General features: G+C 50.9%; 1 protein-coding gene across 1 annotated transcript in view; it reads left to right on the top strand.

Annotated features, from left to right (window-relative positions):
* Positions 1 to 1,495: 1,495 nt before the first annotated feature.
* LOC115479013 (acid-sensing ion channel 1C-like) overlaps positions 1,496 to 17,489 on the top strand; it is a 188,406-nt gene continuing 172,412 nt past the window's right edge. The window contains exon 1 of the mRNA XM_030217114.1: positions 1,496 to 2,050. Within this exon, the coding sequence (XP_030072974.1) occupies positions 1,496 to 2,050 (555 nt within the window). The remainder of the gene's footprint in view (positions 2,051 to 17,489) is intronic.

Genomic DNA, 17,489 nt, shown 5'->3' with positions numbered 1-17,489 from the left:
GGATGGCACAGGTGGAGTGAGAGATGAGATTGCACTGCCAGAGATTGCCCCGAGCATCAAGCCATGAAGCACTGCCTGTGGACAGTCTCCCAGAGCAGGTGAGACATGCTGTAAGGGCAGAGCCCAGGAGCTGTCTCTGGCATGGGAGCCCAGCTGGGATTGATGCAGATTCCAGACCTCCATGATAGAGGGAAAGGGAAAAGGGACTTGATATACCGCCTTTCTGTGGTTTTATGCAACTACATTCAAAGTGGTTTACATAGTATATAGAGGTACTTATTTGTACCTGGGCAATGGAGGGTTAAGTGACTTGCCCAAAGTCACAAGGAGCTGCAGTGGGAATCCAACTCAGTTCCCCAGGATCAAAGTCCACTGCACTAACCACTAGGCTACTCTTCCAGACCCTGGATGGGAGGGATGAGAGAGGGAAAGCATATTTGGGAAAGAGTGAGGGGAAAGGGGTGTATGTGAGGGAGAGATGGCAGGGGCGGTAGAGAAACAGGGAGCAGACAGACAGAGACAGATCCTGTCACACTGAGACACTGCAGGAGGCAGTTAGAGATGGAGAGGAAGAAATAGGAAATGCAGCTAGATAGATCCCGCAAAGCAGATGGTTAGACACAGATAGCCCCCATCTGGACCTGAATAGACAGGGGGAGGGGGAGATGCCAGGCATAGACTGTGCAAGCCATCCTCCCTGAGTCTGCAGTGTGCAGGGATAGCGTCAGACCCCTGAAGAGAAAAATCTGTGTCTGTCTGTGCATGCAAGAGACAGAGGCAGACAGACACAGGGACAGATGGACAGAGAGAGAGAGAGAGAGGGAGAGGGAGGGAGGGGAGCCTGAGGTGTGGATGCTGAGCCAGACCACACCACATTAAGGCACGTCTTCCCAGCCCTGACAGTGTGAGGGACCGCAGTTCCCAGCTCCCTCCCTCTCTGGGAATAGACACAGGCTTCTGAGCATCCCCCCCCCCCCCAACCATCACCATCCACCCCTCCTTCCTCTCTCATTTCTCAGGGAAACTTGGAGAGAAAGCAAGAGAGGAAAGCAGTGCTGAATACCAAGTGAGGAGCGACATCCTCCATCTCCTGTCCGTGTCGCCGTGACGATCCTCGGCTGCTGGGAGGCATCCCCATTCAGAGGTGGACCAGGGAGCCCTGGACCTCCCCCCCTTTCCTCCATCCCTCTTGCCAGAGCTCCTCAGCTAAGACCACAGCCTCCAGCGTTGCCAGGGCAGGATCAGTGCTGTCTGCGTGGAAGTGGAGGGCTGGTGGCAGAAGACTGCGAGGGGGCTCCAGCGATGCTCTGCCCACTCCCCCCCGGAGTCTCCAAGGGAGCACAGAGAGAGAGCACCTGCCACTGCTGACGGACAGGGCTTGGGAGCTCGCTGATCCATCTAGGTGGTCGGGAAAGGGGGCTCCTTGGTGGTCTCTGTGACAACGTGATCCACCTGCTCCTCTTGTGGTCCTGGCTTTGACTCCTCCCTAGTCAGGATGAAGGAGCCTTCGGCGGAGAGTCTGGATTCTGAGAGTCCCACCAGCCTCGTTGTTTTTGCGAATAATGGCACGCTGCATGGCTTGAGCCATATCTTTACCTACGGACCGGTCACGCTACGGCGTTGCCTGTGGACTCTCATCTTTCTGGGCTCTTTCAGCCTTTTGCTGCTGGTCTTCATGGAGCGGGTCTCCTATTACTTCAGCTACCCCCATGTGACCAAGCTGGATGAAGTGGCCGCCCGCAATTTGACCTTTCCGGCCATCACGCTCTGCAACCTGAACGAGTTCCGCTTTTCCAAGGTGACCCGCAATGACATGTACCACATGGGCGAGCTCCTGTCCCTGCTCAACGACAGGTACGAGCTGGCCAACCCCGCCATGGCTGACCCCGAGGTCTTGGCCGTCCTGCGGGACAAGACCAACTTCAAGAACTTCAAAGCCAAGCCCTTCAACATGATGGACTTCTACAACCGCACTGGCCATGACATACAGGAGATGCTGTTGGACTGCGAGTTCCGGGGGATTAGGTGCTCGGCCTTCAACTTCTCCACGGTGAGTGGGCTTGTGCCCCCGTCCTACTCCATTCCCTTGACCAAGCATGCACTAAGAAACCACTTCTGGATCTCTCTAGGGTGTGAGGGGGGAGGGAGAGATAGGAGTGGTTGGCAGTGTATGGTGAACTCACTTTTATTTGGCTTGAAGGAAGACACTTGGGTGGGTGTGGGGGGGCATAATGTTCATTCAACCAACTGCTGCTCTGGTACTCTGCTCCCCCAGTCTGCCATGGCACCTTCCCACTTCACCTTGTCCCCCTCCCCTCCACCAGAATCAGCACTCTGTCTGCCCCACCTCTGCCACGGTCTTTTACAGCTGTGAGAATATTTCACTGTTCTCTCACCGCTGTGCTCTCCTCCAAGCTCAGTCTGACCCCCCCCCCCCCCCCAGGAAGTCTCTGCTCTCCTCTTTAAACTTTCGGTGGTGCCAGTGGCTGTGCCAAGAAGAGAGCTCAACGGTGAGAGTGAAACTTGCTGCGAAGGCTTTTGGCACCCCGATCCAGTGCTTCACCTGTCTCACGCCTTGCGCTGGCCTTGCTGATCACCTTCCTGTGCAGAGTTGATGGGTGGGCCATTTCAGCCTTTAGGCGTCACCAGGATGTTTCATGGCTTACATGGAATTACAGCCGATGTCCTCCAGAACAAGCGAGATTCTATTTCCCTGCACGCCATGGGGCAAAAGCAGGGTTGGATCAGTTTGTCTGAGATATCATGGAGTCCAGTGGTGATGCTTCCCTCTAAGAAATGGTGAATGTGGCTTGCAGGGCTGACCCAAGGAGTGGCTCCAGGCTCTCCCCTACTGTTGTCCAGCATCTGTCTACTTCCCCTCTTCTCCTCATGGTGTCCAGCATCGCTCTCTTTCCATACTCCCCTTCCCCAGTTGTCCAGCATCTCTCCCCTTCCTTTCCTGTTTCGGCGGGGGTAGGAGTCAGCAGGTTTTGAGCACTCACATATACCCAAGGCCCCATGTTGGTTGTAGTTAGTCGTTTGAAGACATCACAACTGCTGCATCAGTGCCCCCCCCAAAAAAAATTTGTGCCACCCTAGACGGAGCCTAGGCTGTCTAGTGATCAGGCTAGCCCTGGCTCGCTGTCATCTAAGAATCTCTGATGACCCAGTTAACCTCTCTGAGTTCTTCAGATGCCTGCCTCTACTTTCTGGTACACCATCGTTACCCTTTTTTGTATCTTCCTATTAAAGTATTTTGTAGGGTGTAGTTCTAGATTCCTCACTGGACTACGATACCCAGAAGGCTTTTCAGCTGTCTGCTATGATAAGGCTGCTATATGTTTGTTAGCAATAGAAAGTTTATATTATGAAACACACAGAGAACTGTGATCCCACTTTCTGAACCTGAAGAGCAATGAAGAATGTCAGGAAAAAACAACTCCTAGTCTCAGGGGTCGGAATGAGGTAGAGATTAAGAACCCCAGGACACTGCAGTTCCAGTATCCCATCAGAAGCCCCTCAGACTGTCAGAACTACAAAACCAGGACCGGATCAGTGGAGTTGGGCTGGGCTGTGACCCTACGTTCCAGTCCTGTCTGGGGTCTTACAGGTCGTAGCACAGACAATACACATAGTCACATTCAGGTGACTCATACCGTGTAGTGCAGGGAGCAACAGGAGAGCTACCTGCAAGCACGTAGACAAAAACACACACACACACATAGCCAAACACACACATAGCCAAACAGACACACATAGACAAACACACACGTATACACACGTAGACAAACACTCACACACACACATAGCCAAACACACACAAACACACACGTATACACATGTAGACAAACACTCACACACACACCCATACATACGTAGACAAAAACACACACACACAAACAGACACACATAGACAAAACACACATTTATACACAAACACACACATATACACACATAGACAAAAACTCACACACACACCCATACACACGTAGACAAAAACACACACAAACACACACGTATACACACGTAGACAAACACTCACACACACACACATACACACGTAGACAAAAACAAGTACACACAAATAGACAAACACACACTAATACAAACACACACACACATAGACAAAACACACATTTATACACAAACACACACATATACACACGTAGACAAACACTCACACACACACCCATACACACGTAGACAAAAACACACACACACACACATAGCCAAACACACACATACACAAACAGACACACATAGACAAAACAAGTACACACAAATAAACAAACACACACTAATACAAACACACACACATAGACAAAACACACATTTATACACAAACACACACATATACACACATAGACAAACACTCACACACACACACCCATACACACGTAGACAAAAACACACACACACACACAAACACACACGTATACATACGTAGACAAACACTCACACACACACCCATACACACGTAGACAAAACACACACACACATACAAAAACAGACACACATAGACAAACACACACTAATACAAACACACACATACACAAACATATACACAAAACACACATTTGTACATATACACACACATATACACAAGTAGACAAACACTCAGATACACAAATACACACACATACACATGTAGACAAAAACACCCATACACACACACCCAACACACACACAGACAAAAACACACATACACACACACTCAGTCACACACACACACACACACACAAACACACATAGACACACACACACACTCATATCCACCCACACACACACAGTGCTGCTGCACGTACAGCAGCAGTGCAGGTTGAACACATAAGTGTGCAGCACTCACAGTCTCTCTCTGTCTCTCAAACACCCACAAGCCCATGCACAGAGGCTACACAGTGGCAGCAAGTTTCACACTCACTCTAGCATACACACTGTACCCCAGCGCAGAATGTGCACAGCGTCCAGCCCCTGTTCTTCAACCTTTCGAGGGGGTAGTTTTGCAGGGATCTCAGCCTCTCACTTTAGCTGCGTACGATTGAAGCTGGGGCTCTTTAACAGGTCCTGCCCTGCTCTACATGAACCAACGTGCAAGTGGTGAGACCTAATACTTCATATAGCGCCTCTAATTTCTTTTCTCTCCTTCCACTGTCTCATTGTTCTTCTCAATTGACTGATTCCTTAATGATTTTGATTTCATCTCGTCAACTCTTCACAATGTAATCCATAACCTAAATTGTAACAAATTGTATTTCCACTATTCATAATGTATTGTAAGCCACACTGAGCCCGCAAAAAGGTGGGAAAATGTGGGATACAAATGCAATAAATAATGGTGTTAGTGACACACTTTTTGCAGGGCCGTGCCAAGGGTCTCTGGCGCCCCCCTGCAGACTACCAGTTGGCGCCCCCCCCCCCCCCCCCCCGCACCTGCCTGGCTCCAAGGCAGCGATTCCCCTCTCTCCCCTGCCCTCCCGCTCCCATGTAGGAACTGCCCGCCCTCTTCTCCCCCCCAAGATCCCGTTCCTTTTTTTTTTCTTTTAAATTTACCTTCCTCCGGCAGTGCAGCGTCAGTGAAGGAGGCGGCGCTCCCAGTCCCGACGTCTCTAGCCTTCCCTTGTTCGCTGCTCACTGCCCCGCCTTCTTCTGACGGGCAGTTCCTACATGGGAGCAGGAGGGCAGGGTAAGCACGCAGCGGCGGCGCCCCCCAGAGGATAGCGCCCCCCTGCGGCGCTTACCCCGCTTACCGCATCGGCACGGCCCTGACTCTTTGCACTTTTCTGACTCCCATCCTCAAGGCTTCTGTGTGCGGGGGGATGTGTGCACATGTACCTTTGTAAGCACAGCTTGGCCTGCTGGGATATTTTCTCCTATTCATGCTGGGGGCTATTGTCGCAGGAGACTTCGCAGTGTGACACGCACACCTGTGAGCCACAAAACAACTACTTTTAATCTCTCTTGTGTAACGCAGGGGCGTAACCAGACAACAGATTTTGGGTGGGCCTAGGCAAGAAGTGGGTGGGCACCAAATGTTCTCCCCCTCCCCCCACCAAAAGACATCTCAGCTGGCAGGAAAATACTTCTTTCCACCTTGGCAGTCTGCAGCAGGCATGAGCTGAAAACGGAACATGCGCAGGTGCCAGTATCGTGGACAGCAGCGTTTTCGTTATCATCAGGGGGAAGTCTTCAGCTGGTAGAGCGTGGGATCTCCACCAGCTACTGCTAAACGTGTGCTCCTGTTGGGTGGGCCTGGGCCCAAAGTGGATGGGCCCTGGCCCACTGAGGCCCACCTGTGGCTATGCCACTGGTGTAACGAACACTTCCTGAAGTCCACGTTGGCTTATCAGCAAGATACAGACGGAAACAGCTGGTGACGTTACTGTATGATATGGAGCATTTCTGTGCTGCAGGGGTCCTTCCTCTGTGCTAGAGAATGACACGGGGACAAAGTTTGTCTCCGTCCCCGCCCCGTCCCCGTGGGTTCTGTCTCCATACCTGTCCCGTCCTCGCAGGTTCTGTCCCCGTCCCCGCCCCCGTGGGCTCTGTCCTCATCTGCAGAAGCCTCGAACACTTATGATTTTATATTTAAATCTTTTTATTAAACTATACAAAGGAACAATATGCTGGGCAACTGTTGTGTATAAATTGCAAATAGAGAACAATAACAACAATGAGCAGCTTTAATAACCCTCCTTCCCACCACCACTATGCAAATTTTGCTAGTTGTGGCCAGTATGTTTGCTTGTTTTTCCAAAAAATCAAAATATCTTTGTAGGCATCACTTAAACGTAAATAACAGTCCAGTTCATTAACAGGCTTCAAAGTAGAAAATGACACTGGGACAAAGTTTGTCCCCTGTCCCCGTCCCTGTGGGCTCTGTCCCCATCCCCGTGGGATCTGTCCCCGTCCCCACCCCGTCCCTGTGGGATCTGTCCCTGCCCTGTCCCCATCCCCTTGGTTACTGCAGTTCCCCGTCCCCATGTCATTCTCTGCTCTGTGCCTCTTCCCCCCCACCCCCCCTTGCCAGCAGCATCCCCAACCGGCCCAGACCGTAAAAACTCAATAACAGAACTGAGATTGTTCTACAAATACAGTGTAATATCACCAAGCGGCCCGATGCAATGTCCAGGTGGGATAGTGAGAAAGGAGCTGTTTTGGTCACCCAGGAACTGTTACAGTTTTTAAAAAATTTCATTCAAAGGATGCACACCAGGCTTGACCAAGTTCAATCCTCCAGGGCTGCAAACAGGCCAGGGTTTCAGGGTATCCCTAATGAATATGCATGAGAAAGATCTACATGGTCACTTTACCCATTGTACGCTGATCTCTCTCATTAAGGATACCCTGAAAATCTGGTCTGCTTGCGTCCCTCGAGGACTGAGCTTGGACAAGCCTGATGTAGACATTTTCAGGGACAATTTCATCCAGGGCTTTTTTTTTTTGAGGGGGTACTGAGTACCAGCACCTTTTCCATTGTCTGCTAAAATTGACCCATGGACCCCAAGTTTTAATGAAAGAGCTCAGGCTCTACACACCAATTCTGCCTTGCCATAGATTCTGTGACTGGTTGCAGGGAGCCTGGCTATTGTGGGGTGGGTCCCTCAGTGATCACCCCACCCCTGAAGGGCGGCCTAGCATTTGAGTACCGGCACCTTTTTTGCTAGAAAAAATGCACTGATTTCATCTTTCATCTGTTTGAACTTTGCCGGATTTCCAAAGCTTCGAAAATAATCCTAAACCAGCCAAGTGCTTACATTCACGTCACAGATGCTTGACTTTTCAACACTATTACTACTACTACTACTACTATTTAGCATTTCTATAGCGCTACAAGGCGTACGCAGCGCTGCACAAACATAGAAAAAAGACAGTCCCTGCTCAAAGAGCTTACAATCTAATAGACAAAAAATAAATAAAGTAAGCAAATCAAATCAATTAATGTGTACAGGAAGGAGGAGAGGAGGGTAGGTGGAGGCGAGTAGTTACAAGTGGTTACGAGTCAAAAGCAATGTTAAAGAGGTGGGCTTTCAGTCTAGATTTAAAGGTGGCCAAGGATGGGGCAAGACGTAGGGGCTCAGGAAGTTTATTCCAGGCGTAGGGTGTAGCGAGACAGAAGGCGCGAAGTCTGGAGTTGGCAGTAGTGGAGAAGGGAACAGATAAGAAGGATTTATCCATGGAGCGGAGTGCACGGGAAGGGGTGTAGGGAAGGACGAGTGTGGAGAGATACTGGGGAGCAGCAGAGTGAATACATTTATAGGTTAGTAGAAGAAGTTTGAATAGGATGTGAAAACGGATAGGGAGCCAGTGAAGGGTCTTGAGGAGAGGGGTAGTATGAGCAAAGCGACCCTGGCGGAAGACGAGACGGGCAGCAGAGTTTTGAACCGACTGGAGAGGGGAGAGGTGACTAAGTGGGAGGCCAGCAAGAAGCAGATTGCAGTAGTCTAAACGAGAGGTGACAAGGGTGTGGATGAGGGTTTTGGTAGAGTGCTCGGAAAGAAAGGGGCAGATTTTCAACACTATACACATAAGTGCAAGCCGGTAGCGTAGCCAGACATTCAATGTTGGGTGGGCATCTCTGAAAATCCCCCCCCACACCCCCCACAGGTTACCCAGTATCTCTCAAAATACCTCTTAAACAGTTCAGCTCTTCGCTAGCAGCGAGCAGTCGCTCATACATGCTGCTGGGCCGGTTCCAGAGCCTTCCCTCTGATGCAACTTCCTGTTTCCAAATAGACAGGCCATCACAGCAGCATCATATGAGTCACTGCTTGCTGCCACCAAAGAACTGAAGTGTTTTAAAGCTAAAGGGTGGTGGGGGGGGGGGGGGTGAGATATTCTGAATCGACTGTGAGGGAGGGTAGGGAGAGACGCTAAGATTCTTCAACTGGCGGGGCTTTCCACCAGCCACATCACAGGCGTGCTGTCGCTGGGGGGGGGGGTCTCAGCATAAAACGGGTGGGTCTGTACCATCAGGGACCCTCCCCAGCATACACTTACAGAGTGGAGGAATAGCCTAGTGCAGTGATTTCCAAACTGTGCACTATGGCACCCCAGGATGCTGCAGCGAACTCACAGGGGTGCCGTGGCATTTTTTCTCACTTCCTTCCTGCCACCACTCAAACCGTTGCTGCTAAAAGCATAAACGTTACCATACTGGGACAGACTGAAGGTCCATTTAGTATCCTGTTTCTAACAGTGGCCAATCCAGGTCACAAATACCTGGCAAGATCTCAGATCTGTAAAGCAGATTTTATGCTACGTATCCTAGGAATAAGCAGTGGATTTTTCCAAACCCATCCTAATAATGCTTTATGAACTTTTCTTTTAGGAAGTTATTCAAACCTTTTTTTAAACCCTGCTAAGCTAACTGCTTTTACCACATTCTCTGGCAACGAATTCCAGAGTTTAATTACTCAGTGGTTGAAGAAATATTTTCTCCAGTTTGTTTTAAATTTACTACTTTGTAGCTTCATCGCATGCCCCCTAGTCCTAGTATTTTTGGAAAGAGTAAACAGACGCTTCAAGTCTACCCGTTCTACTCCACTCATTATTTTATAGACCTCTATCATATCTCCCATCAGCCGTCTTTTCTCCAAGCTGAAGAGCCCTAGCCGCTTTAGCCTTTCCTTATAGGGAAGTCGTCCCATCCCCTTTCACATTTACATCGCCCTTCTCTGTACCTTTTCTAATTCCGCTATATCTTTTTTGAGATGTGGTGACCAGAACTGCACACAGTAGTCAAGGTGCGGTCACATCATGGAGCGATACAAAGGCATTATAACATTCTCACACATTCTCTACATGAACAACAGCAGTAGTGGCAAAACAAGCTGCAGTCACTGCAGGGCCAGACTTTCCATACATGCAGCTGAAGGTCCTGTCCCTTGGATGTCACTTCCTGTTCCGAAGCATCACCAGTAGCCGCACGAATTAAGAGTCCTGCTTCATGATGGTTGTAGCTTGCTTTGCCGCTGCTGTCTAGAGAAGCACCAGGGGTAGGCGTCTGTGTGTGTGGGTGGGTGGGGGATAGAGGAAGCAGATGCTGGATGGAAAGGGGGTGAAGGAGGGCAGATGCTGGATGAGAGGGGGAGAGAAGGGCAGACACTGGATGGAAGGCAGGGAAGGTGGGCAAAGGCTAGATGGAAGGGGAAGAGAAGGAGGGAAAATTCTGGATGGAAGAGGGAGAGGAGGGCAGACACTGGATGGAAGGGAGGGAAGGTGGGCAAAGGCTAGATGGAAGGGGAAGAAAAGGAGGGAAGATGCTGGATGGAAGAGGGAGAGGAGGGCAGACACTGGATGGAAGGGAGGGAAGGTGGGCAAAGGCTAGATGGAAGGGGAAGAGAAGGAGGGAAAATTCTGGATGGAAGAGGGAGAGGAGGGCAGACACTGGATGGAAGGGAGGGAAGGTGGGCAAAGGCTAGATGGAAGGGGAAGAGAAGGAGGGAAAATTCTGGATGGAAGAGGGAGAGGAGGGCAGACACTGGATGGAAGGGAGGGAAGGTGGGCAAAGGCTAGATGGAAGGGGAAGAGAAGGAGGGAAAATTCTGGATGGAAGAGGGAGAGGAGGGCAGACACTGGATGGAAGGCAGGGAAGGTGGGCAAAGGCTAGATGGAAGGGGAAGAGAAGGAGGGAAGATGCTGGATGGAAGAGGGAGAGGAGGGCAGACACTGGATGGAAGGCAGGGAAGGTGGGCAAAGGCTAGATGGAAGGGGAAGAGAAGGAGGGAAAATTCTGGATGGAAGAGGGAGAGGAGGGCAGACACTGGATGGAAGGCAGGGAAGGTGGGCAAAGGCTAGATGGAAGGGGAAGAGAAGGAGGGAAAATTCTGGATGGAAGAGGGAGAGAAGGGCAGACACTGGATGGAAGGCAGGGAAGGTGGGCAAAGGCTAGATGGAAGGGGAAGAGAAGGAGGGAAAATGCTGGATGGAAGAGGGAGAGGAGGGCAGACACTGGATGGAAGGGAGGGAAGGTGGGCAAAGGCTAGATGGAAGGGGAAGAGAAGGAGGGAAAATTCTGGATGGAAGAGGGAGAGGAGGGCAGACACTGGATGGAAGGGAGGGAAGGTGGGCAAAGGCTAGATGGAAGGGGAAGAGAAGGAGGGAAAATGCTGGATGGAAGAGGGAGAGGAGGGCAGACACTGGATGGAAGGCAGGGAAGGTGGGCAAAGGCTAGATGGAAGGGGAAGAGAAGGAGGGAAGATGCTGGATGGAAGAGGGAGAGGAGGGCAGACACTGGATGGAAGGGAGGGAAGGTGGGCAAAGGCTAGATGGAAGGGGAAGAGAAGGAGGGAAAATTCTGGATGGAAGAGGGAGAGGAGGGCAGACACTGGATGGAAGGCAGGGAAGGTGGGCAAAGGCTAGATGGAAGGGGAAGAGAAGGAGGGAAGATGCTGGATGGAAGAGGGAGAGGAGGGCAGACACTGGATGGAAGGGAGGGAAGGTGGGCAAAGGCTAGATGGAAGGGGAAGAGAAGGAGGGAAAATTCTGGATGGAAGAGGGAGAGGAGGGCAGACACTGGATGGAAGGCAGGGAAGGTGGGCAAAGGCTAGATGGAAGGGGAAGAGAAGGAGGGAAGATGCTGGATGGAAGAGGGAGAGGAGGGCAGACACTGGATGGAAGGGAGGGAAGGTGGGCAAAGGCTAGATGGAAGGGGAAGAGAAGGAGGGAAAATTCTGGATGGAAGAGGGAGAGGAGGGCAGACACTGGATGGAAGGGAGGGAAGGTGGGCAAAGGCTAGATGGAAGGGGAAGAGAAGGAGGGAAAATTCTGGATGGAAGAGGGAGAGGAGGGCAGACACTGGATGGAAGGCAGGGAAGGTGGGCAAAGGCTAGATGGAAGGGGAAGAGAAGGAGGGAAAATTCTGGATGGAAGAGGGAGAGGAGGGCAGACACTGGATGGAAGGGAGGGAAGGTGGGCAAAGGCTAGATGGAAGGGGAAGAGAAGGAGGGAAGATGCTGGATGGAAGAGGGAGAGGAGGGCAGACACTGGATGGAAGGCAGGGAAGGTGGGCAAAGGCTAGATGGAAGGGGAAGAGAAGGAGGGAAAATTCTGGATGGAAGAGGGAGAGGAGGGCAGACACTGGATGGAAGGCAGGGAAGGTGGGCAAAGGCTAGATGGAAGGGGAAGAGAAGGAGGGAAAATTCTGGATGGAAGAGGGAGAGGAGGGCAGACACTGGATGGAAGGGAGGGAAGGTGGGCAAAGGCTAGATGGAAGGGGAAGAGAAGGAGGGAAAATTCTGGATGGAAGAGGGAGAGGAGGGCAGACACTGGATGGAAGGGAGGGAAGGTGGGCAAAGGCTAGATGGAAGGGGAAGAGAAGGAGGGAAGATGCTGGATGGAAGAGGGAGAGGAGGGCAGACACTGGATGGAAGGCAGGGAAGGTGGGCAAAGGCTAGATGGAAGGGGAAGAGAAGGAGGGAAGATGCTGGATGGAAGAGGGAGAGGAGGGCAGACACTGGATGGAAGGCAGGGAAGGTGGGCAAAGGCTAGATGGAAGGGGAAGAGAAGGAGGGAAGATGCTGGATGGAAGAGGGAGAGGAGGGCAGACACTGGATGGAAGGGAGGGAAGGTGGGCAAAGGCTAGATGGAAGGGGAAGAGAAGGAGGGAAGATGCTGGATGGAAGAGGGAGAGGAGGGCAGACACTGGATGGAAGGCAGGGAAGGTGGGCAAAGGCTAGATGGAAGGGGAAGAGAAGGAGGGAAAATTCTGGATGGAAGAGGGAGAGAAGGGCAGACACTGGATGGAAGGCAGGGAAGGTGGGCAAAGGCTAGATGGAAGGGGAAGAGAAGGAGGGAAAATTCTGGATGGAAGAGGGAGAGGAGGGCAGACACTGGAGGGAAGGGAGGGAAGGTGGGCAAAGGCGAGATGGAAGGGGAAGAGAAGGAGGGAAAATTCTGGATGGAAGAGGGAGAGGAGGGCAGACACTGGATGGAAGGGAGGGAAGGTGGGCAAAGGCTAGATGGAAGGGGAAGAGAAGGAGGGAAAATTCTGGATGGAAGAGGGAGAGGAGGGCAGACACTGGATGGAAGGCAGGGAAGGTGGGCAAAGGCTAGATGGAAGGGGAAGAGAAGGAGGGAAGATGCTGGATGGAAGAGGGAGAGGAGGGCAGACACTGGATGGAAGGGAGGGAAGGTGGGCAAAGGCTAGATGGAAGGGGAAGAGAAGGAGGGAAAATTCTGGATGGAAGAGGGAGAGGAGGGCAGACACTGGATGGAAGGCAGGGAAGGTGGGCAAAGGCTAGATGGAAGGGGAAGAAAAGGAGGGAAGATTCTGGATGGAAGAGGGAGAGGAGGGCAGACACTGGATGGAAGGCAGGGAAGGTGGGCAAAGGCTAGATGGAAGGGGAAGAGAAGGAGGGAAAATTCTGGATGGAAGAGGGAGAGGAGGGCAGACACTGGATGGAAGGGAGGGAAGGTGGGCAAAGGCTAGATGGAAGGGGAAGAGAAGGAGGGAAAATGCTGGATGGAAGAGGGAGAGGAGGGCAGACACTGGATGGAAGGGAGGGAAGGTGGGCAAAGGCTAGATGGAAGGGGAAGAGAAGGAGGGAAAATTCTGGATGGAAGAGGGAGAGGAGGGCAGACACTGGATGGAAGGCAGGGAAGGTGGGGAAAGGCTAGATGGAAGGGGAAGAGAAGGAGGGAAGATGCTGGATGGAAGAGGGAGAGGAGGGCAGACACTGGATGGAAGGGAGGGAAGGTGGGCAAAGGCTAGATGGAAGGGGAAGAGAAGGAGGGAAAATTCTGGATGGAAGAGGGAGAGGAGGGCAGACACTGGATGGAAGGCAGGGAAGGTGGGCAAAGGCTAGATGGAAGGGGAAGAGAAGGAGGGAAGATGCTGGATGGAAGAGGGAGAGGAGGGCAGACACTGGATGGAAGGCAGGGAAGGTGGGCAAAGGCTAGATGGAAGGGGAAGAGAAGGAGGGAAAATTCTGGATGGAAGAGGGAGAGGAGGGCAGACACTGGATGGAAGGGAGGGAAGGTGGGCAAAGGCTAGATGGAAGGGGAAGAGAAGGAGGGAAAATTCTGGATGGAAGAGGGAGAGGAGGGCAGACACTGGATGGAAGGGAGGGAAGGTGGGCAAAGGCTAGATGGAAGGGGAAGAGAAGGAGGGAAGATGCTGGATGGAAGAGGGAGAGGAGGGCAGACACTGGATGGAAGGCAGGGAAGGTGGGCAAAGGCTAGATGGAAGGGGAAGAGAAGGAGGGAAGATGCTGGATGGAAGAGGGAGAGGAGGGCAGACACTGGATGGAAGGGAGGGAAGGTGGGCAAAGGCTAGATGGAAGGGGAAGAGAAGGAGGGAAAATTCTGGATGGAAGAGGGAGAGGAGGGCAGACACTGGATGGAAGGGAGGGAAGGTGGGCAAAGGCTAGATGGAAGGGGAAGAGAAGGAGGGAAGATGCTGGATGGAAGAGGGAGAGGAGGGCAGACACTGGATGGAAGGCAGGGAAGGTGGGCAAAGGCTAGATGGAAGGGGAAGAGAAGGAGGGAAGATGCTGGATGGAAGAGGGAGAGGAGGGCAGACACTGGATGGAAAGGGTGACGTGAAGGAGGGCAGATGCTGGACGGAAAGGGGGAAGAGAAGGAAGCCATGTATGGGAATGCCACCGATTTGCTCTGGAGCTCAGGCCTTGAGCAGTGGCCCTCTTCAGCTGGCAGGGTTTGGGAATCCCTGCCAGCAAAGGTAGGAATACCATCCGCAGTGACAGTGGCTGCGACGGGGTGGGGAGGGGGGAGACCTGAGAGGAAATGTGTAGCTTAGAGGTGCCGTGATCCGAGAAAGTTTGGAAACCACAGGCCTAGTGGTTAGAACGCTGGACTGACAACAAAGAAGCCCATTTCAAATCTCACTGCTGCCCTTTGTAACCTTGGGCAAGTCACTTAACCTTCCAGTGCCTCATGTACAAACTTATATTGTAAGTTCTGCAGGGACAGGAAAAATATCTACTCTACCCGAGCTGCTACTGAAAGGTATGAGCTAAATGTAAGTAAATAATTTTCCATCCTATTCAGATAAGCTCAGGGCAAGATCCATAATAAACCTGGGTCAGTTTTATCCTCGCTGCCAACTGGATCCAGATTTGCAGGACAGGGTTGATCCAGTCCAGGGTCTACCCCGCTGCATGCAGAGACTCGTAGTTCTGATTTCCCCATAGCATTCCCTAAGAAAAGCAAGACTACAAGTCCCAGGATGCACTGGGGTAAATCCAGTCCAGGGTTTACCCCGCTGCATGCAGGGACTCGTAGTTCTGATTTCCCCATTGCATTCCTTAAGAAAAGCAAGACTACAAGTCCCAGGATGCACTGGGGTAAACCCAGGACTGAATCAACCCTGTCCTGCGAATCTGGATCCAGTTGGCAGCCTTACTTTTAACAGCAGTGGTGTATTTATTCAAGGTGCGTGTGTTGCATATGCACCCCCTGTCAGACCTGGCACCCCACCCCTGCCTTAAAGTCATCTCTACTCCAGTCTTACTACTACTACTTATCATTTCTATAGCGCTACTAGACGTACGCAGCGCTGTACACTTGAACATGAAGAGACAGTCCCTGCTCGACAGAGCTTACAATCTAATTAGGACAGACAAACAGGACTAACAAAAGATAAGGGAATATTAAAGTGAGGATGATAAAATAAGGGTTCTGAACAAGTGAACAAGGGTTAAGAGTTAAAAGCAGCATCAAAAAGGTGGGCTTTTAGCTTTGATTTGAAGATGGCCAGAGATGGAGCTTGACGTACCGGCTCAGGAAGTCTATTCCAGGCATATGGTGCAGCAAGATAAAAGGAACGGAGTCTGGAGTTAGCAGTGGAGGAGAAGGGTGCAGATATTCAAAGGTTGGGAAACAAGAGAGAGGTGCAAGTCTTGCTGGAAGATTTCAATCTGCCGGATGCAGATTGGAAGGTTCCGTCTGCGGAATCGGAAAGAAGTAGAGAGATCGTGGATGCTTTCCAAAGTGTTTTGCTCAGACAAATGGTGACGGAACCCACGAGGAAGGGAGCGACGCTGGATCTGCTGCTCACAAATGGGGATAGCGTGTCAAATATCCGAGTGGGAGCCCACCTGGGCAGCAGTGACCATCAAACGGTTTGGTTTGATATGACAGCTAAAGTGGAGAGCGGCCACTCAAAACTCAAAGTCCTGGATTTCAAGCGTGCTGACTTAGTAAAATGGGGGAATACCTGAGGAAGGAGATGATGGGCTGGGAGGAAGTACAAGAAGTGGAAGGACAATGGTCCAGGCTGAAAGAAGCTATAAATAGGGCCACAAACCTTTATGTAAGGAAAGTAAATAAAAGCAAGAGAAAAAGGAAACCGATATGGTTCTTCAAGCAAGTGGTTGAGAAAATAAAGGCTAAAGAGTTGGTGTTCCTGAAATTCAGAAAAACTCAAGAAGAGGAACACAGAGAGGAATACTGGATGAAACTGAAAGAAGCCAAGAGAGAGATAAGTCTGGCGAAAGCGCAAACGGAAGAACAAATGGCTAGAAATGTAAGAAGGGGTGGCAAAATTTTCTTCAGGTATATTAGTGAAAGGAGAATGACTAAAAAGGGAATTGTGAGACTAAAAGATACTGCGAACCGCTATGTGGATAATGATGAAGAAAAAGCCATTTCCTTTAAGGACCTTGAAGGTCAAACAGTTTTAAATTTGGCCCTGTATTCTCCTGGTAGCCAGTGAAGTTTTTGCAAAAATGGTGTGATGTGGTCACGTCACTTGCAACCTTTTCTGAGTCTTGCTGCTGCATTCTGAATCAAGTGGAGCTGGTGCAGACCCTTTGTGGTCAGACCACTGTAGAGTGCATTGCAGTAATCCAGTGTTGATGTTACCATGGCATGCACAACTGGGATAAGATTTACCTTCTCGATGTAAGGAGAGAGGCAGCGTAGCTGTCGCAAATAGTAGAAGCAGCTCTTGAAGGTTGCTTGGATTTGGGGAATCAGAGTAAGTGTTGAGTCTAACTGTATTCCAAGGTTTCTGACTTGTGATTTGAGGGGGAGTTCGAACTTCCCAAAAGGGATTTTGATGTCAGGTATGTATCCACTTGTGTTAGGGACCCAGAGAAGCTCGGTTTTACTTGGGTTCAGGCAAAGTTTGTTGTTTTAGCCCATTCTTGAAGTAATATTAGATAGGTAATTGGTTTATTCAGGGCTGTAGGTAGCTCAAGTTCAATGGGTATGAGTAGCTGCACATCTTCCACGTAGATGTAGACTGAGCTGATTCGGTCAACAGAATAGGTGACAGTATTGATCCTTGTGGTACCCCACAGGTGAATGCCCATGGTGGCGATGGGGTACTGCCAAACTTTGTGGACTATTGCCTATCTGATAGATAGGATCCAAACCAAGCAAGTACTGTTCATAGTAACATAGTAGATGACGGCAGAAAAAGACGTGCATGGTCCATCCAGTCTGCCCAACAAGATAAACTCACATGTGTAAACCTTACCTTGATTTGTACTTGCCTTTTTCAGGGCACAGACCGTACAAGTCTG

This window comes from Microcaecilia unicolor, chromosome 1 (genome assembly GCF_901765095.1).
Source record: "Microcaecilia unicolor chromosome 1, aMicUni1.1, whole genome shotgun sequence".
NCBI lineage: Eukaryota > Metazoa > Chordata > Amphibia > Gymnophiona > Siphonopidae > Microcaecilia > Microcaecilia unicolor.
This window is presented reverse-complemented; position numbering and strand designations above follow the sequence as displayed.